The sequence below is a fragment of the Colletotrichum fructicola genome (assembly GCF_000319635.2).
Source record: "Colletotrichum fructicola Nara gc5 chromosome Unknown KSG_Nara_v1_contig06, whole genome shotgun sequence".
In the NCBI taxonomy this organism is placed as follows: Eukaryota; Fungi; Ascomycota; class Sordariomycetes; order Glomerellales; family Glomerellaceae; genus Colletotrichum; species Colletotrichum fructicola.
The window spans coordinates 3,658,101-3,685,521 of NW_027094056.1; the positions used below are offsets into that span (position 1 = coordinate 3,658,101).

At 55.0% G+C, this 27,421-nt stretch overlaps 8 protein-coding genes across 8 annotated transcripts; 5 read left to right on the forward strand and 3 right to left on the reverse strand.

Moving 5' to 3' along the window:
• Nucleotides 1-930: 930 nt before the first annotated feature.
• Nucleotides 931-2,942, forward strand: sap114 (Pre-mRNA-splicing factor sap114; the record flags this gene model as incomplete). Its single annotated transcript, XM_066152508.1, has 5 exons — nt 931-2,215; nt 2,276-2,582; nt 2,657-2,693; nt 2,819-2,830; nt 2,889-2,942. The coding sequence occupies 5 exons, from the start codon at nt 931-933 to the stop codon at nt 2,940-2,942; spliced, it is 1,695 nt and encodes a 564-aa protein (XP_066008202.1).
• Nucleotides 2,943-3,909: 967 nt separating this feature from the next.
• Nucleotides 3,910-4,611, forward strand: SNX3 (Sorting nexin-3; the record flags this gene model as incomplete). Its single annotated transcript, XM_066152509.1, has 3 exons — nt 3,910-3,987; nt 4,131-4,452; nt 4,583-4,611. The coding sequence occupies 3 exons, from the start codon at nt 3,910-3,912 to the stop codon at nt 4,609-4,611; spliced, it is 429 nt and encodes a 142-aa protein (XP_066008201.1).
• Nucleotides 4,612-5,753: 1,142 nt separating this feature from the next.
• Nucleotides 5,754-7,102, reverse strand: CGGC5_v011264 (putative mitochondrial carrier; the record flags this gene model as incomplete). The annotated part of the gene is made up of 3 exons (XM_032032911.1): nt 5,754-5,984; nt 6,054-6,804; nt 6,906-7,102. 3 exons carry the CDS (start codon nt 7,100-7,102, stop codon nt 5,754-5,756), a joined length of 1,179 nt encoding a protein of 392 aa, XP_031888117.1.
• Nucleotides 7,103-7,830: 728 nt separating this feature from the next.
• CGGC5_v011265 (uncharacterized protein) lies at nt 7,831-9,941 on the reverse strand (the record flags this gene model as incomplete). The annotated part of the gene is made up of 3 exons (XM_066152510.1): nt 7,831-9,266; nt 9,326-9,439; nt 9,827-9,941. 3 exons carry the CDS (start codon nt 9,939-9,941, stop codon nt 7,831-7,833), a joined length of 1,665 nt encoding a protein of 554 aa, XP_066008200.1.
• Nucleotides 9,942-15,560: 5,619 nt separating this feature from the next.
• lsm7 (U6 snRNA-associated Sm-like protein LSm7) lies at nt 15,561-16,108 on the forward strand (the record flags this gene model as incomplete). Its single annotated transcript, XM_032032908.1, has 3 exons — nt 15,561-15,774; nt 15,838-15,909; nt 15,978-16,108. 3 exons carry the CDS (start codon nt 15,561-15,563, stop codon nt 16,106-16,108), a joined length of 417 nt encoding a protein of 138 aa, XP_031888114.1.
• A 721-nt stretch (nt 16,109-16,829) lies between these two features.
• Nucleotides 16,830-19,628, reverse strand: PAN3 (PAN2-PAN3 deadenylation complex subunit PAN3; the record flags this gene model as incomplete). Its single annotated transcript, XM_032032907.2, has 7 exons — nt 16,830-17,914; nt 17,962-18,114; nt 18,170-18,314; nt 18,363-18,545; nt 18,605-18,705; nt 18,755-18,915; nt 19,516-19,628. The coding sequence occupies 7 exons, from the start codon at nt 19,626-19,628 to the stop codon at nt 16,830-16,832; spliced, it is 1,941 nt and encodes a 646-aa protein (XP_031888113.2).
• A 1,858-nt stretch (nt 19,629-21,486) lies between these two features.
• On the forward strand, nt 21,487-23,103 carry ucp10 (UBX domain-containing protein 10; the record flags this gene model as incomplete). Its single annotated transcript, XM_032032905.1, has 2 exons — nt 21,487-21,624; nt 21,691-23,103. The coding sequence occupies 2 exons, from the start codon at nt 21,487-21,489 to the stop codon at nt 23,101-23,103; spliced, it is 1,551 nt and encodes a 516-aa protein (XP_031888111.1).
• Nucleotides 23,104-25,617: 2,514 nt separating this feature from the next.
• Nucleotides 25,618-27,421, forward strand: CGGC5_v011269 (uncharacterized protein; the record flags this gene model as incomplete). Its single annotated transcript, XM_032032903.1, has 5 exons — nt 25,618-25,684; nt 25,786-25,862; nt 25,917-25,952; nt 26,014-26,388; nt 26,444-27,421. 5 exons carry the CDS (start codon nt 25,618-25,620, stop codon nt 27,419-27,421), a joined length of 1,533 nt encoding a protein of 510 aa, XP_031887867.1.

Below are 27,421 nucleotides of genomic sequence, written 5' to 3' on the forward strand. Positions count from 1 at the left end.
CGTGAGGAGTGACCGTGGACACTGGACGCCCTCGCTGGATCCAGCCGTTCCATTCCCACTTTGGATGTAATGTGGCCAGTGCGTGCTGCCATGAGGCTGAAAAGGACGTTCAAGCACGCTGGCATACGTAAGGCATTCTACTTCACACACTACCACCCCGCCATCCCTTCCACTTCGAATCATAAGCTCCGCATCCTTCATGCTCTCACTGATTTCCCACCTTATTTGACGTATATCTTGTCGTAAAGCACCTTTGACTTTTCGATTATTTCCCCTCTTCTTTTTCCGCCCCTTCACCCTCGTCTTGTCGGTCGACGGGCGATTCCTCTACTCAAAAGCCAGGTTTCTTCGAAGTTGGCTGTAGTTAGTGAACGGGTCTACTTGAGATCGATAGTTGCCCAGTCAGCGAGCGAATGGCTTGACACATGGAGACCTTTGGAAAATACATTAGTGAGATAAGATGACATCAGCGCCTTGTTTGTGGCAGCTATTCGTTCAGCCAACTGCCCTCCCTCCCTGGGCTCTTATGTCTCCTTCGCTATACACGCAGACGGCATTTCTTTCTGTTGGGAAAATAACATAGCCAATGATAACCGAATGAAATCTCGAGCTATATGAACAAGCAATGAGAGTCACTGGTTCATCTTGGCACTGTTTTGCATTTCCAGCGTCAGTATTATATTCAAGATATCGCAGTTCAAGACAAACCTGGGTTGAGCATTTCGCACTCGCATACACTATCGATAAGTCAATGGCCCGTGCACCTCCGACCCACTACTGACTAAGGCAAGCACTGGCCAATCTGGCTGCGAGCGTCTCCTAAAAAAAGTATCCCAAACAGCTTTTGTTCTGCGCGCTTGACTCCTAGCAAAGCTCCACGCGCTGCATCTTCATCTCACAATCTTGACTGCGCGCGCCTCTGTCTCCGCCATGACCACAACTGCGACGAATGGCGATGCCGCCGCTGCTCTCGACAGTCTGAAACCTCCTACCGGGGTTGTCCTTCCTCCGCGCGAAATTCGCAACGTTCTCGAAAAGACGGCCGGATATGTCGCCCGAAACGGCCTGGTTTTCGAAGATAGGATTCGCGACAAAGAGCGCTCCAACCCCAAATTCAGCTTTCTCAACAACGCCGATGCCTACCACGCTTATTACCAATGGCGACTCGACGAAATCAAGGCCGGTCGCGGCACCGCCATAGCCGCTGGACGCGCGAACGAAGTCGCTGCCCCCGCCGAGCAGAAGCCACAGGGCCCTCCCAAACCCCCCGATTTCCAATTTTCCGCCCGCATGCCTAGAATCAACCAAAAAGATCTGGAAGTCATTCGTTTGACAGCTCTTTTCGTAGCGAAGAACGGCCGCCAGTTCATGACCCAACTCGCCCAGCGCGAGGCTGGAAACCCGCAATTCCAATTCCTCATTCCCAACCATACGTTCCACAACTTCTTCCAACATCAAGTTGACCAGTACACTGCTTTGTTGAGGGCCAGTGGTTTGAGTGGCGAAGGCGGAAAGCTGGAACAAGAGCGCATCGCCCATCTCCGGCAAAACGTCGACGACAAATATCATGTCCTGAGTCGCGCGAAGCAACGTGCCGAGTACTCGAAATTTCAGGAAACAGAGAAGCAAAAGAAGGAGGAAGAGGACGAGAAGAAGCGAGCTGAATTCGCCCGAATCGATTGGAATGACTTTGTTGTCGTGGAGACCATAGTCTTCACCGATGCCGACGACCATGCGAACCTGCCGCCCCCAACGAACCTTTCTGATTTGCAGTACGCGTCGCTTGAAGAGAGAAACAAAGCGTCTATCAGTTCCAACCTCCGTATCGAGGAAGCTTTCCCAGGCGAAGAAGATGCGACATATAATGCCTACCCCCAGGCCTCTCACACGCTGCCAGTTCACACAGGCTACGCGCCTCAACAGCAGTACCAGACACAGCCCCCGCCGATGCCTCAACAATACCAAAACGGACCACCACGGCGATCGGCAGAGGAGGAAGAAGAGGAAAGGAGGATACAAGAGAGATCTGAGGCGCGTGCCAGAGAACAGCAGGCTCGTGCGGAGGCTCGCGGTGGCAACGCGCCGATGAAGATCAAGGAGAACTACGTCCCCAGAGCACTGCAACGCAATGCAAACAAGCAAAGCGTGCAGACGGCGTTATGCCCAAACTGCAAACAGCAGATTCCCATGAATGAGCTCGACGAGCATATGCGAAGTAAGTCATCTGCTGCGCCTACTACATCTGCGACAGGGTGAATGTTAACGATATATGCAGTCGAGCTTCTTGACCCCCAGTGGAAAGACCAAAGAGCTAAAGCTGAAGCGCGATATGCTACAACGAATCTGTCCACGGCGGATGTAGCCAACAACTTGAAACGTCTGGCAAGTCAGAGAAGTGACGTTTTCGATGGGGTCACTGGCCAGCCCATGTCGGAAGAGGAACTCGCTCGGAGGAAGAAGGCTGCAATTCACAGTTTCGACGGAAATCCCGACGGCAAGAGCCAGGCGCATATTAACCATCTGCACAGCCTAAACGTGGAGGAGCAGATTCGTGCCATTCACCAACGGTTCGCAGACAAGAAGTAAGCGGTGCAGACGGCGCACGCAGTCTGCGAAGGTCCTTCATGTGTCGCAGCGCTGCGAGCCTTTCATATAGAAACGAGGCATTCGGCACTGAGCTTGGCAGCGAGTATGTCACTGCCTTTGCCGCAGAAACCCGATTTGCGAGCGAATGTTCTCCATGACGTCCCGGCCCTGGAAGGCCCGCCAAAATCAAGGTTTAACAGTCGCAACTAGCATCGTATGCTAAACAATCAAGAAGAGCTTGGAGGTGAGATTTTGGCATTCAAGTTACTCGCGTTCACAGGACTTATGTAATGCTTCTTCAGCATGTGCTTCCGACCCAACTTCAACCACCGTCGGCCACCGGGCTGTTTTTCTAAATATTGTCAGGGATCATTATGATCACGGGGCATCTATAAGCTACTGAGGCTGCTTTGCATCGAAAGAGTGGTCGTAAGCAACATGTTTTGTAATTTTATGTCAGATTGGGAGGGGCGCTGGTATCCGGGCCGAGCCAAGCTGGGCGACACCGTGGCACACAGGACCACGATGTTCTGTAAATGTATAATTCAAAATATGACAAGATTGACGAGGACTGAATTTGGTGATCCCAGTACTCCAGATTGTAGAGGTGCTTACAGCCGTCGCCGCTCCCCACTTGCTAAATCGGGCAGCGCGGCTCATGAGCGTCGGCGTCGTACATTTGTGATGTTAGTGTGAGCGTGTACGAAGAGCCGGAAACATGCGAGCGGGGGTGGCCCCCACAGACATTGGCTCAGCCTCCCTCGTCTTACAGTGCACCGTCTCATGGCCAGTGTAGGTAGGCAAGATGTGGTACCTCAATCGCCGGACAACGGCCGGGCACCATTGGGCGGGCTTGATTGTAGATTGCTGCTCCCCCGCAATCCAACTCAACACCACCCGAACTTCTTCTATCGTAATCGGCCGCCTTCGCACCATTCCCCCGCTCCCTCCCGCACTTCAACTTTTTTGGCAAAAGCCACTCGTTCACGTCAACCTCGTGCAGCTGCGCCTCCTACACGCCTACAAGCCCAATCCCAAGCGACTCATTTGCAGCCTTCAATCGACCTCACGCGCGAACAACTAATATCCAACCAGGGGAGACAACAGCAACGTCGCAAACCCGATATCGCGCCGACGTCAGCCTCCAGCCAGGCTCCCAAAGACGAAGCCCTCGACGATCGATTTGTTCCCCAAACAGCCGTCAAAACGGATTCCGGAGGCCAGAACGCAGCTCGCGCTACCGGCGCTGAGCCATCCTCTCCCACATCTCCGACCGGATCACAGGCGGGCAGCCAGGCCTCGCCGCGCTTTCATCGGCCCATCATGCAGGCAATGCCTGATACGCGACAGCAGTCGTTCGATGAGATCTACGGCCCGCCCGAGAACTTCCTTGAGATCGAGGTAAGAGCGACCACTCCCTCGTCTCGCCCAATGCGCCATCACCGCTGCCGCTCAGTGTCGCCGCGTTGACCCTCAACTCGTCTTCCTCTGCCACTCCAACCCGCCTAGGCGTTCTGTCTCTCTAACATAGCACCCCGCCGCAGGTCCGCAATCCCCGAACCCACGGCATGGGCCGCGGCATGTACACCGACTATGAGATCGTCTGCCGCACCAACATACCCGCCTTCAAGCTCCGAGCCTCGAGCGTGCGCCGCCGCTATTCCGACTTTGAGTACTTCCGCGACATTCTCGAGCGCGAAAGCGCTCGCGTGACCATTCCGCCCTTGCCCGGCAAAGTTTTCACAAACCGCTTCAGCGACGACGTCATTGAGGGTCGCCGCGCTGGTCTCGAAAAGTTTCTCCGCATCGTCGTCGGCCACCCGCTTCTGCAGACGGGAAGCAAGGTCCTGGCAGCCTTTGTGCAAGGTGGGTTGTCTCTTCAGCCTCCAAGGGGTTTTGCGTGGAACGAAAGTCATTCAAGAGGGCCCTCCGGCGACATCCCTTCAACAATGCTAGCAGTGCCAACAGGCGAGAATTTGGCTAACACTAGAAACAGATCCTAACTGGGACCGTAATGCATGGTGACTGAAGCTCCGGGCCAGCTGGCCAGGCACCTTCTCCTCTTCGTCTTCAGCTCCGCGAACACCGAACAAATTGCGCAAACGACCACCCAAACACCATCGCTTCGATACACAGCTGGAGGGACTGACAAAATGCTCCAGGCGCGGTGGCGGGAAATGAGAAAACGGTCTCGATAATACGAAGAAACTCCCCCCATCTTGAATGATCAGCAGAAGAGGGGATAAAATGACAATCCTGCAGGGGTGGGACTTGGTTGGTGGTTGCTTGTTTCGTTTTTCCAGTTTTCTCTCATATCCAAATGGTTATTTCATCATTTGCTGCTCCTCTGCGTTTGACCTTCCGTGTTATCCTTCTGCTCATAGCTTTTATGTCCCGCGCGCCGAGCACAAAAAGCCGCCGAGGCGGACCGCATCAGCGTTGCTTTTCTCCTCGAGGAAGGGGGAGGTTGGCGTTCTCAAAATTGAAATCAAAATCGAAACATTTCAGCTTCGTGTGATTTTGCAGTTGACCAGGGAAGAAGCAAGCCGTCTTTCCAAGGTGACGTCAAACTAGGGTTTCCTTGGCTCTGCGCCCGTTCCTTTGAGTGGAGGGGGTTTCTGGTCTGCCGCGATGACCCTGTCTACTTCTCCCAGTAGTGTAGTATTTTACTTCTTCTGTTTATATACGTTATGCACAGGTTACTCCTCTCTTGAATGACAGGAGATCACCCGGGTGCATATACCGTTTTCCTGTGTTCGTACATGACCACCCCCCTTAATACGCCTTCACAGGATGTGAATTTTCTCCAAGGCTCATTATTTTCCCCTCCAAATCCCGTTCAAGCCTCGCCAAGTCTAGGGCCACTCGCTCCATATCGTACATCCGCTTTAAAAGACATGAGGTTATTTGGGATGAGTACCGTCATCGTTGTAGACGTGTCATAAAAAGAAAAGTTAGTGAGAAGGGAATGGTGTTGATATGCAAGTGCGGGGTGAGCATGAGTGAAACGTATCTGTCCCAGAGTCGCAGTCGTTCATCGTCGTGGCTTATAGTACAAGAGACACATATCCAAGAGTTGGGTGGTGATGGTGGTGCCTAGTTTTCGTTTGATGTTGTGGTGACTTGAGCCCCGTCCTTGCGAGGACGGAAACCCCGCCTTCGTCTTTTCACAGGCTGGTTCCGGTCTTGGACGATGTGTTGAACAGGCGGAGGATGCCCTCGTACATGCCGAACATGATGGCAGCGCTCGGCACTGTACGCATGAGATGAGGCGTGAGACCGCCGTAGAGCCCCATAAACCCTTCCTCGACCCACACAAGACGGAAGCACTGGATCAAGCCAGTGTACTTGAGCTGACCGTTAGCCATCGGTGCCTGGCGTAACCTGGTTCGCGCAACCTGTTGGGTAATGTTAGCAATGTTTTTCCTACATGTCCCAGAAGCGACGCTATATCATCCACAACATACCTCATGAGGATACGCCAAGATGGCCGCGACTAATTTGGCACCACCGGCAGCACCAGCATTGCCCATCCAATCCACCGTGCGGTCCCAGAATGTCTTTTCACGGCCGCTCCGGATGATGCGCTCCTCGCGAGTGGCCAGCTTGTTCTTGATCTGCTCGTACAACACCCACTGCAACGTGCTCTCGGCAACACCAAGGTAACTCGCGCTCATGCCCTTGTACAGGCCAGTGAAGCCCTCCGTACGGAGGACCTGCCGAATACAGTCCAGGCTGTTGCGATACTGCCGCTTCGTCACCCCGCCGCTCTTTTCCGCCACATTCTTGTCGAGCTGCAGCCGCGTCTTGACGAGCCAGATGGGATTCGTCGCAGTACTCGTCGTCACACCCGCCAGCACGCCGGCAGACAGATGCACCCACGCAGACTCTTGGCCTCCGTTGCCGTACTCAGCGATGAGGCGCTTGCCGTTGCCGTAGGTATAGAAGTTGATACTCCTCGCGGGGATGACGCCGACGAGGTTGGGTCCCAGGCCCTTGAACAGAGCCCTCGGCCCCTCGATCCTATAGACGGAGCCTAGAATTTGAAACGTTTCCTTCAGGTGGAAAGCAGCAGCTCGGAGAGGGCTAAGGCTGCCCACTGCCTGGGCGCGGGCTTGATGGGAGGCACGCAGTTGGGCTTGGTAGAAGTCGGATTGGAGACGAGTCTTCAACACGTCGAGAGGTGCTGTAAGGGTTGCTGCTGTCATTCCGCCGACACTGTGTCAAGCAATAAGTGTCAGCGTCGAAGATTCACAGGTTTTCTCTGCCCTTCTACTTTTCCTCTCACGGGAAAGAGACAGGCCAAGGTGCAGACATACCCGCCAGCAACGAAATGTACCCATGACTTGGCAAATGGCGACTCTTTGCTGTCGACTGCGGGGTTCTGTTTTGTGTCGGGAATGACATCACCCGTTTCTCTGGATGTTGGGTAGGATGTTGTGTCCGGGGCGCGGCTTGAGGCCGCCCGGTCGCCTGCTGCAGACATGTATTCGGCGGCCACGGGAGAATGGGCCATTAGACGAAGTGGCGATCGCAACCGACGAGTTGGTTTGCGGGGACTGGAGGGGGACAGTTCTTATGGCGGTCGTTCGCAATGTCCAGGAATGAGAGTGAATGGCGGAAGCGCAACGTTTGTGAGATCCCACGTTGATACCAGACCGTGGAAATCAAGCAGGCGGAATTGGTGGACAAGAGAGCGGGCAGCTGAGAAAGCCGTCATTGATGGAGCTGGGGCAACTTTTTTTTTTTTTCCTCCCATCGATAAGTGAACGCGCCACGCTCAGATTTGATGCGATCCACTTAAGCCCCGGTTGGTGTGGCCCGTGCGGCATCCGTTTCCTGTGGCTTCATAACGACATTCGATTGGGCGTATTGATTTCTTGGGGTGCCATCACCGGGCACATGCGGACGAGGAGACTCATCTCATGGCGCGCAGGTCAGCTCATCTGCAAATCGCGGAGCTAGCAAAAGGCGAGTTTTACAGGCGAACTTATTGAGTATCATTATGAGTATCTGACTTTTTCTTGGTTTTTTAATTTCCTTTTTGCTTTTTTCCTCATCTGTTCTCGCACCTCGCAATGCATCGCGCGCACACACATACACACGCACACAACGCACATACTTGTTTCGCTCATTCGATCTCGAACTCTCGCTGTCGTCTTTTGATCTCGTAGGCAACATATGGGATTACTGAAAGGTTGTGACCCGTATCAGGTGTTTCGGCGGCAGAGCATTTCACATGTCTTACCGTCCCGTTAGGTTTCCTGTTGGCGTAATGTTGGCATCCCTGGCATCGGCCGCTGCAGTCGCTGCCGACGCCATATGACTCAGCAGCAAATGGTCTCTTTTTAGGCTGGGAAGCTGCTCGCCGCGATGCGGCTCTGGCATCCAGGGTTTCGCATTAGGCGGCGGCTCGTGTTCCACATCCATGAAGCTACTCGTTCGGCTGCGGGATCCAGCCTCCATCGGAGAGCGCTGGCGGTGTCCTTGGTGACTCTGGTGGCTCTGGTGGCTCTGATGGCTCTGGTGGCTTTGCTGACCTCGGCTTGCCGGTCGCGAAACCTCGCCAGGCACTAGACTTGCCAAAGGAGGCGCCTCGTCGTTGGATCGACCATCATCCTGAGTCGGATCGTATCTTAATGTTCGCGGCGGCTGGTGACTTGATGGGTTGGACTCGACGTGCGCCTCATCGGCACTGCTGCTTGCCTCGCGATTAAGCCAAGCAATCTCTTCTTCTGTGATAGTCTTCCAGCTACACTTGGCGTGCTTTTTCGTGCAGCCTTGGCAAGCTGTCAAATGCTTTACACAAGGCGACTTGAGTCTACGACAGCGGTCGCACGGGGGCCAAATCTGATCCCCTTTGCTCAACTTCTCGATTCGTGCTGTGATAATGCCTCTGTGCGCGGATGAAGGGTCGTATGAAGAGTCTCGCTGAGGGATGACCGGTGGATGCACTGCAACCGGCGGACGGCCCTGAAGAGGAAGCGAGTGCGGATGAGGGTTCGTTGCAGGGGGTGTATGCTGCCCGGAGTGAACCTCTAGGCCGGCACTGGATGGAACGCGCGGAGGATAGATCTGAGATGTCGACAGAAACTGCTGGAGTAGGTCGGCATGTAGGTCATAACCGGAACCGTGGCTGCCTACATGACGTTGAGGAAGGTTGACGGAGGAGAACGTGGAGCTGCTCGATGTTTGGCCCCCATGGCGTGAGTTGATGCCGGCTTTTCGACCACTCAGATGGTAGTTTAATTGTCGCGCCCTCTTGGCGATTTCGTCGGCCTTCTTGATGAGCACCTGCAGTCGTTGTTCCACGATTTCCAGAGTGGCTACTTCGGCCGTCTCGTCCTCTTCCAATGGGGCCGTAGAGACGATGGAAAACCTGTCCAGAGCACCATTCATAATGAGTCGCCAGTCGTCCTCCAGGATCTGGACCTGCAAGCCGTTCAGGTAGAATTGGCAAGTGCGCTCTCCATCGTGGCCGGTAGTCAAGACGAACTTCTCTGGATTCGTCTTGGCAAATGAGACGATGTCCAGCCAGCCCACAGCCGCCGCGCCGTATGCGGCGGGCGGATTTGTGATGATGGGGCCTTCAAAGGCACCCTCCATAGCCTTGAGCAGGCGAGGGCCTGTCAGTTTCGCGCCCAGGTTGGCGGCCAGACTCTCATGTCTATTGAGTACCCCTATTTATGGCTAAGTCTTGGCATTCAATAACACGAATCAGGACCAGGGCAAATCTTACCTTCATACTGGTTTAATAGGCCAAGAACATCGGAAAAAGTGTCAGGCTCGCCCTGGATGAGCCTGAGCTTGCCAGCACTGGCTTTGGAGAGGTAGTTGATGATGGATGAGTTGCCTTGGAGGTGACGATTAGCACTTGCTCCATGGCAGCAGTCTGGATCGCGCGCGAACGAGGCCGAGGGGAGAGTGAATTTGGATGGGAAGGCAAGGTGAGCAAGGGCTGTGAGGCAACGGGCTTCGGGAAGAGAGGCCTCGATGCAAATTCCGAGTGAAAACATGCGAAGAGACAAGACAGAGGGGAAGGGGCATAACAAGGGCGGCGGCGCTGGCAGGCAGGCCGGGGCGAGGGATCAATGGCGAGTCTAACCTCGATTGCCTCCGGGCGCGATGACAAGATGCAGTTGCAGTTGATGGACGAGATCGACGGCTCATGCTTTCCGCTTGTCTTGTTCTTGTTGTTGGAGTTCGGCATGGATCACACACACTGGCGCACCGCACATACCTGACTGAGGCGGAGGAGGCTGGGGAATGCGATCGGAGTGAGCTGGCTGGCTGCCGCTGTCGTCTGCGTCCCGTTTCCGTTTATGAGGTTCTTGGGAATCCTGGGCATGCGCCATGGCGAGCAGATCACCAGCGAGTTGGAGTTGATGATGGGTCTCACGGAGTGGTTGGAGTCGCCAGGTGTTTGTGTGTGTGGCTCTCCTTCTCTCTCTTTTGCTTTTCTGTGGTTTGCTTCTGCTGCAGCCCTCCCCCGGTCAAAGGGCACAACAAAAAATGGGAAGGATGAGTTGTCGGCGTCAGGTTGGAAAACGGGGGGGGGGGGCAGAGAGGGCTGAAGGCTGAAAGCCTTGGAGGGTAGAAAGAGAGATCAGGAACCTAGTAGTAGGTTGTTTGGTTCATGGCAAAGCAGCACCTTAATAGGTGCAGTGGCAATGCAAGCCGAGGGCTGGCAGACGAAGAATGCCTGAGGTAACGGCGGAGTGGGAGTTGGAGCTTGACTGGAGCAAGCTTCGAACGAAAGAGGAACGAGAGAATTATTGATGGAGGGGAACGCGACAAGGCGGCCGGGCCAAGAAAGACGGGGGTGGTGGTGGGAGGGGGGGGACCCAGGTCAGACAGAGTGAAGGAGAGAGGGAGACTGGGAGAGCGTGGAGTGAGAAGAGGGCGAGGGTTAGAATTGGGATTTGTACGGGGAGGTAGGAGTAAGGACGGAGATGGACGTTTGGCAACGGCAGGCCTGGGGTGGGAAACGACGAGGGACTGGACTGAACAGGACAGGCTGGAGACCAATGGGGGCGAGACAGGGCGAGGGATTGCGGTGCAGTGCAGCAGCGCAGTGCCGTAGGTAGACAATTAGGTAAGGTACAGTGCCCTGCCGACTAAAGAGAATGAGAGAGAGCCCGACGGGACATTTAGGTAAGGTAGGTAAGGCGTGGTAATTAACGATTGGAGGCGTTAGAGCGAGACTTAATTACCTACCTACAGAGCACCTCGCCTTCCCTTTACTCGACGGGAACCACTCACTGCCCGCGCAAGAGAGAAGAACGGCGGGCGCAGCTTGCAGCGGCGAGGGGGAGGAGGAGGAGGAGGGGGGGAGGAATTGTCCAATTACAGGCGCGGAGGAGACAGCTGGCTCTAGGTGCCGTGTTTCCCACCACCCTACACTGTGTGAACCTGTCTGAGTCTGTGGCGGGTTCACTCACTGAGGTGCTGTAGGTAAGGTACCTAGGTAGGTAGGTGCAGGTGCTTGCTCGTGGGTGCTGAACGGGACACTGGGACTGAGGTGGGCTTGGGGGAGAATGAGATGCAGCAAGGGCGGCGGGGTTCCACTAAACGGATGGGGCCGGGGGTGGGAGGGTGAGGGGGCCCGGCGTCCTCTTTCGTTCGTCGGGAGGGAGGGAGCCTAAAAAGCTTGGACAGACGGAACCCGAGGAGGGCGCGCTGGCGCTGCTTGAAGCTTTTGAGGAGGGTGGAGGACGCCTAAGGGGGACAAGCGGGAAAGCGGGCACCGGCAGCAAGCAACTGGACCACCACCACCACCCCCCATCGGTCCCTACCTAGGTACCTACCTTATCCACAGGTCCAGCGCAAGGGATAATCACCTACCTAGGTATCTTACCAGATACCTTACCTAACCTACCTACCGTACATGACGGCACCAAAAGCACGATGGATGATGGATGACCTATGGACGTGCTAAGTACGCTGCGCGGTCCTGCCTTCTCGACTCGGGACTGACGATGATGCGCCTTTTTGCGTCCCCGACTCTTGCGACTCTGCGGGCGTCTCGTCTCGTCTCGCTCTTGTCCCGAGGCAACCCAGACCGACCCAGCCCAGCTCAGCCCGGCGGAATAAATGTCGCAAATATCCCACTGCAATGAGAAACAAACTGCGACAGGAACTACCTTACTTGAGGTAATAGATCGCTACGGGGGTGGCGCGGGGACCCGGCGCAACAACCGCCAGTCCTCTTCACGAGCCCAGACATGGTACGGATCTGATGCGCCTTAGCTAAGATGAGGTAAGAGTGAAGGGCATCCATGTCACTCGGAGGGCAAGGCGAGTACTAATAAGAAAGAAGAGACAAGGGACGGCACCACGGCAGCGGCACCACGGCAAGGCGGCAGCGGCGCGGCGTCGTTGAACGAGCTCCTCGCCGGCCCTCGAGAACCGAAGGAGGCCGCTGGGCGCAGTGTACTTGGGTAAAGTCTCTGCCTGCCTCCTCACCTCACCTAGCGCAGCAAATCTGAAATTAAGAGATCAAACAATACGACGAGCGGGCTTAACAACCTTTGGGGTGCCTGTCTTGTTTTCAAAGGTGCCGACGACTCCAACAAAGTGCAGTGCACAGCCTGGAAACTGGGGAAATGGAGCCCGCCGCGCCTTGTTTCGACCAGTCGGCTTGGACATGACACAAAAGAGAGAGACTTTCAAGAACGACCGACGGCGCTGGCACTGGTAGCTCGACCATCATCTGGCGTACACACCACACCGTAATCTGGTGCTGTGTGTCCACTGAAGAGAAGTAACTGTACATTCATTCATTCGATGGCTGACCTTGCCGTGAGACACGCCCGCCCGCCCGCCTGGATTGTGAGACTCCCAGTAGCGATCTGCCAACAGAAAGAATGGCAAGGTTGGCGGGTGGGAAACCGGGGCGGCCCTGACCATCACTCGTAGATCCTCACCTGTTCACATGCCGCTTCAGGACACCGAGCCTCTGCACTGTGGAAAACCCCCGGTGGATCGATACACCGTGTGTATCCTAAGGTATGCCCATGTGTGAGTGCGAGTGTGGTGTGTGGAAGCATATTTCCCATCCATCATCACCCAGCAGGTCTGCCGTCTTACCCTGCCCGGGCTTAGACACAAGCATAACGTTAAAGAAATACACGCACGCCTTGCCTGACTGACTTCACACATCGCCTCCCGCGGGGACCAGACCAGAGCAATGCTGGAGCGGAGAGGTGGCGGATAGTCAGTGCGAAACCTGTAATTACCGCCCATTTGCGGTGCGGCGTGGGAAGCAAAAACCCGTGCCTTCGCCCGTTCATGTGTGCAAGGGCACCCGGGTCATGGCACAGAACCTTGGATGGATGGAACCTTTCTAGAACTGGCACTGGAAACACACAGAGACCCGACGGTTAGGAAGCTTTGTCTCCTTCGGACGGAGCGGAACGCGAGGGAGACGTGGGAGTCTGGAGACGGACGGTGGAAGGGTATCGGGGTATCAAACTTACGCTGAGCTGTCAAAGTATCTACACCAACTTTCCCATTACCACACACGGTACATACCATACACCAAACCATCTTGCGTAAGGTACTCCGACATTCTCGGGCAAAGGCAAAGGTACCCGGCAACATGCTTCCTCCCTCCGCCTGGGATGCCTGCCAGCGCGCCGGCCCCGTCGTGTCGTGTTTCGGGGCGACTCAGCAGGAGTCGGGCGCAGGCCATGGAATGGAATAGACGGCACTTGAGAGGATGCCGTATTAAGGCATGTTCCTAGGGCCGACCTGAAATGTTTCCGCAACGCTTCTAATTATGTCTAAATCTCACATGGTATGTGCCCGCCGGCTCATCCCTGCTTCTTTTCATCTAGGTAGTCTCAACTTTTGCACTCCTCCACAGTGTCTTTGCCGGATCTAGCCTGACTTTGCCGTTGTCTGTCTCCTGAACAAGACAGGAAGTCCATGTCCAAACGTCCCAAGTTATTCTCATCATGCACGTGCGGATCTTGAGGGCCGCTGAGGTGGGATGCAACACCTTGCAACGCGACAGTGATAGGCGAGAAAGAGTTCTCGGCAACCAACGACTGACCAGACCACGAATACTAAGTAAACACTGTCTTACAGCATACCACCGTTTCTGAGCTCTCCCCCAGTGAAGTAACATCTTTATTTTTGGGGGGGCCTGTCATGTTTGAGACTGTCGGCCGGGTCTCTCCTCCGTCGCAATGTAGATTGTTTGGTTTGGTTTGGTTTGGTTTGGTTTGGTTTCCCTAGGGTGTTAGTCCCCGTCCGTCGTTCTTGTCGATTGCGACCCCCTGTCCCGACTCTCGTGATCCCCCTCGCTTCGTAACTGCGGTACGTAAGGCATGTGGTCCAGAACCAGATTATCGGAGAAGCGCAATTTCGACTGTTGCGCCCGGAGCCCGGCCTTCCTCTCTGGCTTGCCGTAAAGCAGAGATTTCCCACTGGCATTTTTGACCTGCCTTACGCGACCTCGCTTTGCCTAGGTACCTAGGTAGGATATGAAGTAGGTATGCATGCACTTGCTTAAGGTAAGCTCGCCGTAAGTAAGGTTAGGTAAGGTAAGTAGGTACTTGACAAAAACCCTGGCTCCTGACGCAAAGCTTAGCGCGTCCCTCTGCATGGCAGACCTCCTGTGTGGCACGGAGCGGTGTGCCAAGACTTGCTGGAAATCAGAACAACGGCCGAACCTCACACCAGACACCACAAATATCGCTCACCACGCGTCACGGTTCCCCCAATCAGGCAAGAAAATTGCATCCCGCCACGATCCTGGATGACCAGTACCTGGGCCAAATCTTCTGTACATGATGCATCTTGCATATGACAGTGGCAGTGTGCGTAAGGTTAGGTAGGCCTAGGCCTCCCCTTCCGCCCTCTTCCATCGCCATGCCGGGCGCGCCCATCTCCGCCAGTCGACGCATCACTTACACGACGATGAACTGGCCGTCGCTGCCGTAGCATTTGAACGACACCAACCTAACCCATTCGCGCCAAGACGTTTCACTTTCCCCTGCCTTGCTGCAAAAGTCGCCAGTCAGACTGGCCGATCTGAACGAAATTAGATTGCAGTTCACTGCATTCGCAACGGTGACGAGTCGACCACACTGGTTGATTTTGATTTGCCCTGCACTGCAGAGACGTGCTCGGTATCGCTTGGGTTTGCAACTTGGTCTTGGCGTCGAGATCATCACTGTGCTTTTTTGGGACGTGTCTTCCGCCGCTTGCCGCTGTCGCTGCCTGAAATCAGTCATCCATTGGACAAGTTCCACTGCATCCTCAACTGCTTCAGCTCCGGTATCTTGGTGACCTATTTGAGTTTCACATGGCGGCCAGGAAGCGCCAAGTGAAAACGAGTTCATCCCGTGAAGCGCAAGCAATGGATGTCCATACTGTCTGTACACACAGCAGAGTTCTCGATCGCCATGGTGTGGTAACAAACGCCGAAAATAGCTTCGGGCCCCTGGGTGAATGTGACAAGTCCAACTACGAAGCAAGCAAGTAGCGAGTGGAATGCATGCATGCAATGCAGTTCAACTTGTAAATCCCATCTCACCTCGCTTCATCGAGAAACCCGGCCGGAGAAGCTGCCTCAGTGCCTGTCCCGTCCCGATCTCAAAATCATCGAACCAAGGTTCCCCGCCAATCACGGGGAAGGGTCACTTGACGGCGGGGGACGCGGGCCCCACTACAGCCCGGACCAACCTAAGCTCAAGCTTCCTCTTTTTCCCCTTCCCGCCGGCCACCACCGACCTCACCCCAGCAAGTCCAACGACGACCAGCGGCGCGACAGGCACACCACGACGTCACACCAGCCAGACCCGTACCGAGCTCGCGCATCAGCCAGGTACTCGGGCGATTAAGCACACCGCTTACCACGCACGAGATTACGACGACGAGCGGCCAATTGCAAGCACTGCGAAAAACAACCACGCACACACAATCATAACCCCGCCACCACTACTACACACCTTGACAGCGCGACGATGGCGGACAGAGGATCCCACAGAGGCGGCGGTCGAGGGGGCGGAGGCGGCTACCGCGGCGGGCGGGGAGGAGGAGGTCGCGGCGGCGGAGGCGACCGCGGAGGAAACCACGGTTCCGGCGGCGACCGCGAGAGACCCAAGAAGGAAAACATTCTCGACCTGTCCAAGTACATGGACAAGCAGATCACCGTCAAGTTCAACGGCGGACGTGAGGGTACCGATTCGCCGCCCTCCATCGCCCAAACTTAGTCCGTTGTTTCGCTGACCTTGGTGATAGTTACTGGTACCCTCAAGGGTTACGATGCCTTGATGAACCTGGTCTTGGACGAGGTCCAGGAGGTCATGAGAGGTAAACGCACCCAGCTCCACCCACCGCCTAATGAGCCGAATGTTTGCTAACCCGATTCCTTGAACTAGATGAGGAGGGAAACGAGACCACTCGACCGTTGGGCCTCGTTGTTGCTCGTGGAACTTTGCTTGTCCTTGTTAGCCCCGTCGACGGCAGCGAGTCCATAGCCAACCCCTTCGCTCAGCCCGAGGATGATTGATCGGCCTAAGCAACCAAACCTGGAAACGAGTCTAGACGACATGATATGTGGTGGGAAATCAACGCTACCGGCGCCATGCCCGGGTTATGCTGCATGGTGTCCAACTTATACCCACAACCAAGGGCATCAATGAATCAGGACATGTCGTAATATTTGTGGTCATGAGAAGTAAAGGAAATACTCCCGCGCATCAAAATTGCGCAAGATGTTAGCAGCGATGGGAACCACCCTCCTTCGACATCCTGGTGGCCAGTTGTAGTACTGGTGGTGCGTCTAATTTGATGGATACCCCCACATCGACATGCGCAAGAAAAGAAGGAACAGGAAGAAATCTGTTTTGCTGCTCTCTGCATCACCTCGTCTACCGATGTCTCGAAAAAGGGGGAGAGTGAGATGTCAACCCCTCTCGTATCTATATCGCTTTCCCCACTCGGGGTCGCTTGAAACGCACTCGCTGTGATAACATTTGAACCGTGCAAGTGCTCTGTTTCTCGCTCCCGTCATACATCCAAGCATAAAATCCTAGCCCCGTCCATTCAGTCATTTCCAAACCTCAATAGGCCAGCGTCGATATTCGGTTCCAGGCCGTAAGTGTCTTGTCGCGCCAGAGACTTCCCGTTTCACACGCAACCTCGAGATCGAGATCTCATCTTCCACCTCGCCTCTTCTGGTACTTGCGCGCCCGTGTGCTCCATGATTTCCGATGCAGAGCATTCCGGTCCTAATGGGATGGGCCTTGAAATCCCCGACCCGCCGGCTGTTTCCCCCCCTTGAGAAGCTCCCCGAATGCATTGCCAAGCTGCTTCTTCAGCTCCTTATAGCTGACCACGAAGCTGGTCTGTTCATCCCGGCTTGTCAAGCAGATTCGGTCATCACTGCCAGCATCTAACCTGTTCAGACACCGGATGATGTGGCCCATATCAACCACAGGGTTTCCGTTGGCGTCGACTTGGTGGAAAACATAATCGCGGAACAGCTTCAACATATACCTTTCGCCGTTCTCCGACCATGCTCTGTCACCGTCGAATTCTTGGCGTTCATTGACCGCACCCAGCTTCGCCATGAGCCGCACCAATCGGCCATTTTCTAGTTCCCTGAAAAGCTCCGACTTGAGTGTGTCGGCTTCGTGGAGGCTAGCATCCAAGGTTGCTACCATGTGGACAGCGATGCCTCTTACGAATTCTTCGATTCCCTTGGGTGTAGCGCCTGGAGGAGCCGGCGTCAGAAGCCACAAGACAGTATCGGTGATTTCCTTAGAATACGTCCGGCCCATCTGCTCAATCGGCCCCTTTAATTGACTTGCTTGCAGGTTGGTCAGCTGGTTTGGTAGCGTGTTTATCGCCAATGACAAAATCAGTTTGCCAAAGTGGATCAAGTCCTCTTGCTGCAGATCCTGTATAGGCCGACGTGTTTCAAAGTGAACTACATCCAAGATGGAGCAGGCGCCAAGGCGAATGCGGTTCTTGTCTGTAACTATGATTTTGCTCATATCGAGACACCGAGCGGCAAGGTTCAAAGCGTGGATGGCCTTCAACGCGTTGGCTATCTGCGAAACGTAGCCCCACAAGACGCCTTCGGCAATCGGCGTTTTGGCGGCAAACCTGCTGGCGTGGGCGGTGCCAGCGTGTGGGAAGTGTAGCTCGGCAAGGGTCTTGGAGAGCGGATGGTAGTCCTGGACAAAGAACAGAGAACTGTCCCCGAACGCGCGCGTGGTGAACGCATCATGAATCGACACCACGTTGCCGTTGTTAAGTCGTCGCCACTCCTTGACCGAGCGAATGGCATGCTCGTTTGTCAACCGAAAACCTGATACTGTCAGCTGATGTACGAGTAAATCTGGAGCAAGCCACCACCTTCTAGTCTTCGGAGGCAGTAGGTCCTGCCATTCTTGGACGACGTTGCCTTGTACACCCACGTCGTGTATCCAAAAACACTAGAGCTCTTCCTATGGCTAGTGTCCAGGGGAACGAGAGAGAAGTAATTGTCCAGCGGGGGCAGTGTAGAGTCTGCCGGGTCGTTAGCATTTCTGGCCTCCCCCGTCGTTCCTGTGGTGATACTCACTTGGCATAACTTGCTGCAAAGCTTCGGATCTGCGTTGCATGTCCTCACGAAGCTTATCAGGAATAAAAAAATCATGAACCTGTCTCTGGAAGGGGGCCAGATCGTCTCGATACGGACCAACAGGGGCGTATAGATGATATTGCAGCTACAATTGTCAGTAACCGTGAAACTCTGCGGGCTAGCTATCTCTTACGGGTTGAAGGGGTCCAGTGTAAGCATTTTGATGTTGGAAGAACGCTGCATTAGAACCGACAAGGCCTGTCGGATCATCTGCATAGGGGTTGAATTGTGTTGTCGGCAGGGCCTGGGCAACACTTGTCATTGTGAAGGGATCATAATTGATCCCCGTGTCAGAGGCAGCACCATTAGCGGTGATCTGGTACAATTAGCCATGACTGTTTCTGATTCCTGACATGTTCCGCTGACTCTTCTTACACCAGTGCTTAACTCAAAGTTTTGGGGAGTGAATTCTCGCAACGTGGCGGGGTTGAAAACGGTTGATGAGGTTTCATTCTCTTGTGCAGCAGGTGTAGCAGCTGGCAGGCATCAGCAACAACTTCATAGTTTCAAAACTTCTAGACTTACAGCCGGCTCCCCTGGGAGTAAAGACTGCTGCACTCGCAGCCTGCGATGAGAACGTTGATTTCTTTGTCGAAGCCCCAAAGACATTGGAGCTTGGAGATGCTGTCGAGGGTAGACCAGCGGGGGTGAAGGAGGGTGAGTCGACATTAAACGTCTTCTTCGAGCTATTATGAACCTGTTAGCTCTGCCTACCCATTGCTTGTGTGTGCTATGTGTGTTATTTGTTTGTGTGTGGTGTTTCTACCATCGTTTTTATGGCAGATGACAAAGTAAAATGCCTGCACCAGCTTTCGGCCCAAGGCTAGCTCTGATATCTCTCGATTATCCCTGGACTTTGTTGTGGGAAACCTTAAGATATTCGTTAAGCAGCATGTCAAGTCTCATTCCTCAACGAGACTTGGTTTCCTTGCCCCCTGGCCTTTATCTCTTCCAATACCGCTTGGTTCAAGGATTCCCGATATAACGGCCCACCCTCTACGCGAATCTTCCCCCTTCACTGTCTGCCTGAACATATGTGTCGTGGAAATGACGCGCTCGTCCCTTGCAATGGCACAGTCCAGTAGTGATGCCTTGTTCGCCTTATTTGTAACTATGGAGCAGTTGTTCCATTGGGGAGTCCTCAAGATGCGGGGGTGACGCCTAGTGTATCCGAGTGCTCGCAACAGCACGATTTGACAGTCTCGTAGTGGTACCAGAACGCGGCGGAAGGTGGGCAATGGGAGGAGTGCGAGGCGGAGTGTATGAGAGAGAGGGAGATCACCTACAATTCTGATTGAGTGCTCTGCCCTCCCGGGCTATTCTGGGCCGAGTTGGGTCGATTTTGGTCATGGTTGAAGGCGCAACCAGCGTTTTCGTACCGGCAGTGGCCGTATATCATCACGTTTCGGCATTGCGTATCCTTGTTCTCTGAGCGAATTGACTACAAGTCAGTCATAAAGGATTGACGGGTCGGGCAGGTAGCAAGTTGAGTCGCGGTTGTCTACTCGCCTCGGGTTTTGGGCTTTGGTGATCCGACTTGTCGACGGAGGTCGGACTGCGGGTATCGCGAGGTGGCCATGATCAGTACGGTTGATAGGTGAAAGTTTCGCCCCCTTGGTCGACGCTACGACGTCTGCAGAGAGTCAGCCAAATGCTAAGCCCATGATCTCGACAGCGAAGGTGGTTCCTTGTGTTGGTTGAACGCGCGCGCGCTGGACGTGGAACTGGAACTGGGACGGGGCCTTGGACTGGGCGGGGGAGACAAAGCGGGCAACAGAATGGAAGCAGAAGGACTGGAGCTCGCGTGGGGCTGGGGCGACGGGGGGTGGTAGAGTGAACAATTTTGGCCCGACGCACTTGATCCTTGCAGACATTTCCCATGCTTCGAACAATGTTGGTGGGGTAGGCTTCTCGGTCATGGACACGACAAGGGCGAAGCTGAAGCTGGCTGAGGTTGGCCGACGGCGATTCGCAGAGAGAATTGGTGAAGTGAGGTCGAGCGGCTGGTAAACAATGCAAGGCGACGTCGGAAGAGTTGGAGGAGGGTGGTGACGGGATAACGAATGGGATACCAGACGATCGATCTGCGCGCGCCGCGACGACGCAGGTGGAGGAGACAAGAGATCTGCAGCTCACCGCAAGGTGAAGTCGGGCGGCGTAGCGACGTCGGCGGCAGCGACGAGGACGATGAGGACGTCGAGTGGTAGCCGCGACGATGCGAGGACGATGATGCAGGCCAGGCCTGTTCTGTTGTCTGCCAGGTGGGAGACTGGGAGAAGTGCACGCACGGGACAGCCAGCCAGACACCTTCCCTACCTACGTGCCTAACCGTCGGTACCTTGCCTGCAAGCGTCTCGCCTTGTCTTAGTCGAGTACTGTCCCGTCTCAATTTCGGGGGCAGGAGGAGGGGAGATGATGACACTGGACTGGACCCGACACCTGCCCGCCTGAAAGGCCTCCTCCGACACCTCTCAAGCCTACAGATGTGCTGAAGCCACTGGACTGGACGGACAGCCCTTGGAAAGCACCTAATTACCTAACCTAGGTAATGGAAAGCGCCAATGTCCTCCGCTAAGTGCATTAAGCGCATTGGACATGATTCATGTTCTCCGCGATAAGCGATAAGCCTCTTAACACGTTGCGACGCCCCGAACGCGGCGCATTGCAGACGCGATTCCAGGTATGTAGCCTGGAAGTTGGGAACTCTCCTCGGCAGAGCAGATACGTAGATACAGATAGACACCTACGGATACCTTAGGTGCTTTGGCAGCCTCCACTCGCGGACAAGTGTCGTCACCGGACGACATTCGCCTGCAACGATTATCGTCTTTCGTGGCAGCATGAAGTGGACCGCTCTTGGCTGCCCGCCTTCAAACACCTCACCGGTGCCTTACCTGCCTCCTCAAAGCCAGCTGCTTACTCTTCGTTTCTTTCTGCAGCGCTTTAGCCTCTTCCCTCTCAGCCATTTCACCTGTGCGCGGCTGGCTACCTTGTTGGCTCATCCAATTACCTAAAGGTACCTATACCTGCCTTTAGACGACCACCGTCGAGTTGGTTTCCTCCAACAACCGCCTTCTTTCATCCTTTGTTCCGCCTGCGACATTGGCGTCGCCGCCACCAAGCATTACAGTCTTCACGACCCTGTCATAAAATCTTCCAGATTATTGCCAAGGCACAACCCGCTTGTCATCCACGTCCCTCATGGGCTGCCGAACCGATTCTACATCAAGCGCACCAGGACAGATCTACAGCCCAGCATGGCAGAGACCCAGGACATCGACATAGGACAGCTGTCCGCAAGCGAGCAAGAAGCTTTGCAGCAGTACACCCAGGTTACGAATCAGGAATTGAAGGATGCGATACCGCTACTGCGAAGATCACAATGGAACGTTCAGGTATGCACCAGTTCCACCAGAAATAGCATCTAGCCCCGGCTTTCGCTCACAAAAGTCTTCCTACAGATTGCCATCGCCAAATTCTTTGACGGCGAGGGGCCTGACCCCGTCGCAGAAGCCATGGCACAAGAAATTCCCAGAACAGCCGCACGACACGAGAACCTCCAAGAGAGTCTAATGGCCTCCTCAGGTCGCCCGCAGCCGCCCCGAAGAGATCGACCCGACCCCGCCCCGCGAATCGTCCCCCAGCCGAACAACTACCACAGGCCACCATTTCTCGTCGGACTGTTGCTGGCTCCATTCTCTATCGGCTACACCATAGCTTCCAAGCTGTTCCGCACCGTCTTCTACTTGCTCAACTTTCTGCCTGCGCAGCTAAGGCCACGAGCGATTACGGCTGGGTCGGGTGCCGGCCTGAGAAGTACAAATGGGCGTCGCATGCTGATGCCGCGGGACACCGCTGCCCGATTCAAGCGGGAGTTCGAGGAGGAGTATGGCAACACCGAGCTTCCGTGGTTTGAAGGCGGAGTCGCCCAGGCGCAGGACCTGGCCAAGAAAGAACTCAAGTTCCTACTGGTCGTCCTCATGTCACCCGAACATGACGACACCGAGTCTTTCACCCGCGAAACTCTGCTCGCTCCCGACGTCGTCAGTTTCATAAATGACCCGGCCAACAATATCATCCTTTGGGGCGGTAACATCCTGGATTCGGAGGCCTATCAAGTCGCGCAGGAGTACAATTGCACGAAATACCCCTTCTCGGCTATTGTCTGCTTAACCCCTAAGGAAGGTAGTACCAGAATGAGCATCATCAAGCGTCTGGCCGGGCCCATGCCCGCATCGACGTATCTCTCAGAAGCACAAGCTGCGATCAATAAATATGCGCCGGACTTGGCTGGTGTCCGGGCCGAGAGAACAGCACAGGAGGTGGCACGGAGCTTGAGAAATGAGCAGGACTCTGCCTACGAGCGCTCACTGGCAAAGGACAGAGAGAGGGCACGACAGCGACGCGACGCAGAAAAGGCTGCTGCAGAGGCCGCGCGAAAGGCGGAAGAGGAGGCAGAGGCTGCGGCGCATTTGGCAGAGCAACGGGATCAGTGGAAACGTTGGCGGGCAACGACGATCGAGGACGAACCTCCCGCCAGCAGCAAAGAGATTGTCCGCATTGCATTGAAAATGCCCGAGTCGTCCGGAGCGGGCAGAATTGTGCGCCGGTTTCGCAGCGACACTACCATGGAAGCACTGTACGCTTTCGTGGAATGCTACGACTTCGTGGGGGCGTCGGAGAAACCTACGGCGCAGCCTGAGGGTTACGAGCATGAGTATCAGTTCCGAATTTCATCAGTCATGCCCCGGGTAGTGTACGAGCCCAGCAAAGAGGAGACAATGGGTCATAAGATCGGGCGGTCAGGAAACTTGATTGTTGAGGAAGTATTAGCAGACGGGGACTCTGATGAGGGCGAGGATTACTCGTCTTGATTGGCGCAGGTCATAGAACACCGTCCCATTCTATGCAGGACGGGTATATGATGAATCGGTTAATAGAGTAGACGGCGGCAGCATAATGATGTACAGAACAATTCAGCAGTATTTACAGCCATACTTGGTCCCATGGCCTAGGCGGCTTTGTCGGTCTAGACCGCTACTATGCCGGACTCTCCGAACAGAAAACTTATCGCCGAAGATGTCAAGCGGGAGCCGTCTTGGCAGACAAGTGAAGTGTGTTGTCGCAAAAGATGTCAAAGCTTGAAAGAGGCAGCCAGGGCCCGATGATGAAGTATCGCGGGGGCGCTAAGAGGGTTGATTTGCGTGGCCTATGGGTGTCTTGGGAACCCCACAGGAGAGGACTGACAGGTGCGTGAAGCTGCAGGTGCCGTGGCGCTGTTGATAACCACGTAAGTGGTCAGCTGTCATGAGGGTGTACGGCGGCAAGTGCTTGCGTGGAATAATGAGGCTGTGCAGCGAACGACTTGGCTGGTGCAGCCGGAGTTTATGGACAGCAAGGAGAGAGTGAGAGAACTAGGCGGACACGGTGAAGGAATTGGAAAAGTGTGAGCCGTGTAAGGCAAGAGAGAACGAGAAAGGGAAAAAAAAAAAAAAAAGACATAATTTACTTAGCTTCTGGCATGGGCTCGAAATAAGGGCGAGCGGGTTCTAATGGCGGCATACAATGGCCGTCCGATGATTACATCGCCTTGCCTTACTGAGTGCGGGTAGGTAATACCTTAGGTACGGAGCGGGTGGAGGAGGACCCTGAATTATGGCATGAATATACTTTCCAAGTTAGACCTTTACCGGCACATGTCCAAACGGGGGCTGTCTCTGGTTGATGCGACTCCAGTTTTTGCTCATATTTTTTAGTTTCTTTGTTTTTTTCTCTGTTGTTTATTGTTGTTATTTTTATAATTTGCGGTGTTGTTTTTCTGCGCATGACAGCACAGCAGTAAGTGCGTGATGTTTTTGATCTCCATGTCGTCTGTTTTGACTGGAATGCCGTGTTGCAGATTACATGCGGGTGGACTGCTGCTAGACCGGTCACTGGTCTGGGGACGGCATTCGCCACGGTCTTCGGGACTGCTACCTACCTTACCTTACGGTAGGGACATAGTAGGCACGGTTACGGGTAAGGTACGATAGACTATCTGTACCTTATGGTGGAGATGGATGGGGATTTTGCGATGGCGTCGCCTCGTCGTCGTCGTCACGTCTGCACACGGGGCTGGACGCCGTACGAATACCTGGCGTTGGCACCTTGCCGCAGCAAGCAAGCCCTTCTTTCCGATGCTCCAGCCTCTCTCCCTCCTCCTCTCTGATACTTCAACCCCAATTCCTCCGACTTTCTCTCCGCAGCGGTGAATATACCTAGATCTCGCAGCGACCAAACCATAAGCTTAAACTCGTTGCCTCATCTTTCGTACCCTACTTACCTATACTTACATACCTACCCAACTTACTAACCTACCTACGGTACCCGTGTTACCTTGGACACAAGACCGCTACCGCCGGCTTCCGCTGTCGCACATCGCAAAAGGAGGCCCAGACTCAAACACCCGACCCGGCCCTGGCCCTTGCCGTCGACTTCTGCTGTCTCCCGTGGCTGCTGAGACTGAGAAGGTAGCAGTAAGGTGTCTGTCTGTAGGTAGGTAGTACGAATAGCCACACTGCCACTGACGAGCTGCCCAGAGGCTAGCGGTGGCCCTGTCAGCTACCTACCCTTGCCTACCTAGGTGCCTAGGTCGAGTGCATTCGTAGGCACGAAGACTAGCCCCTCTAACCACCCCCGCGCCGGCAGCAGATCGTCTCCAACGGTCGAATCCACTGCCCATCCAACACCCACAAACATCCAACACACACTTGGCACCAGACAGAGACGCACGTACGCACGCACTCACTCACTCACTCCCGTCACTCACTCCACGCACTTAAAGGGACCCCGTGGACCACAGAGCGCGCGGGACGCCGGGCTGAGGTTTAATTTAAAATAACCCCCCAGTTCGTCTGGCCCTTCCCACCACCGAGCGTCACTTCCAGGCTGCAGCTCGACAGGCCCTGCGCATCCGTACATTCTTCTTTCCGACAAACAACAGCCTGCTGAACTTCCCGTCCTGCCCGTCGCTTCCTGTCACGGACAATCCAATCCAGTCCTGTCCCAATCCCAAACAGCTGCAACCTATCTGTACCTACCTCACCTACCTTACCTCTGCTGGTCCTGCACCCGCTCGCTCCTACCCTTCGACCCAGACCCAGACACAGACACAGACATCTGTCACTTCTGTCTGTTCTTTCGCATCAGCTATACTCGTCCGAGATATCCCCCCTCCCACCGCTCGTCCGCCATCAGTTTTATCCTATCCCCCAACCTAGAATCCTGACTGCCCTGCCTTTTTTATTCCGCCGGTTGGTCCGCCTCTCCATCTTCGGACCTTTGAAACCCGTGCTTCCTTTCCCCTACAACCACTCAGGCGCTCCGACGCCCGCCTACCAGACGCAAAGATGAAGGCCATGAAGGGGCTTAGCGTTAATCGCATGATGAGCACGCTCAAAAAGCGAACAACCACAAGTGAGTAAAGATGCGCCTGCGCGCGTGCCCGCCCTCCTTCCTCGGCCGGCACGGCATGCACGGTCATCGCGAAGGGAGTGCTGATCGACGTCCCTCCGCAGGCTTCAGTGGACCCGGCGAGGTGTCGGCGCCGGACCCGCAGAACGATACCCCCGAAGCCATCGCAGCTCGCAGCGTCGTACGCCAGTCCCGCCTCTTCCGAACCAATCTTCGCCGCTAATCATCTTGTCAGAGACAATTCTGCGAGTCTGGAGGTCCCAATGCCCAAGTACGTTCTCTATCACGACGCACGCGACTCTCAGGAGACACCCGCTGACCCGAACCTCTAGGGCGATGAAGTCCTTTACCTCCCGCCCATCGTCGAGGCCGCCGAATCTTCTCCCGCAGCCGCGGCCGAGTGCGCCCGCATCATTCGAAAATACTTGTCAAAGGATAACATGGCCAAGGCCTCGTGGCAGTACAACGCCATTATGTTGATTCGCATCCTGACCGACAACCCGGGCCCAACCTTCACTCGGAACATGGACAAGAAGTTTGCCGATACCGTCAAAGATCTCTTCCGTTCTACGCGCGACCCTAGTGTCAGGCAGATGATAATGGAAACGCTGGATACCTTTGAGATGACAAAGTTCGATGATCACGGCCTCGGAGAGTTGATTGCCATGTGGAAGAGGGAGAAGGAAAAGAGCTTCAAGCAGCACGGGGTAAGGCTCACAACGTTCAAGTCATACATATGCCCCTTAGCTGACACTCACGCAGCAACCCAGGCAGCAGCAGCCTGTTCAGCCTGAACCGCGATCAATGAATGCGCCTCCCTTTGATCCCCATTCACAAAACTACTTTGCCCGCCATCACAACAACCCGAGCTTGCCGAGTCCTTCAGAACTAGCAAGCAGGTTAGAAGAAGCGAGGACGTCCGCGAAACTGCTCTCTCAAGTTGTCATCAACACACCTCCTCAGGAGGTGCTTAACAACGACCTGATCAAGGAGTTCGCTGATAGATGTCAGAGCGCTTCGAGAAGCGTGCAGCTGTACATGAGAGCCGAGAATCCCTCGCCTGACAACGATACCATGGAGAACTTAATTGATACCAACGAACAACTTCAATCTGCTCTGAACCAGCATCAAAGGGCAGTACTTGGTGCGCGTAAGCAGCTTGGTATTGGTGCGCGTTCAGAGAACGCCAGCCCAATCAGTCCACAGTCAGCCACCGGCCAGCATCCGGAGCCGCCACAACAACAGTGGTCGCAGGCGCAATCATCATCATCTAGCTCAACGCCCGCTCCCGTTCTGCCAGCCCGGCCGGCCGAAGGTAACGGGAAGGGAAAAGCAGCTGAGTCGTTTGCGCCGCCTCCCGGCCCTCCGCCAAAGTCTCAGCCAGAACCCCCGGCCGAAGATCCCTTCAAAGATCCCCAGCCACAAACCAACTATTCGTCTTCTAGCAAAGCCGGTGGATCAGGCTACGCAGCGGAACTTCCATCCGAAGAACCACGCCTTGCTTTCGATCCGTACCACCCAGGCTTCATTACCACCCCGAGCTATCTTGGAAGGCAGGACAGTGCCGTAGGCAAGGTGACTATGCATGGTGCTGATGCCGCCACGACGCCTGGCCCCCTTTCAGGTAACCCAATTCAGACTGTTGACCTTCGAGACCGTCAAGAGGCGCCTCAGGAGGCATCTGATGACGATCTCTACGAGTCCACCCCGAAGAAGAGAAACCAAGGTCAAAGGTACTGA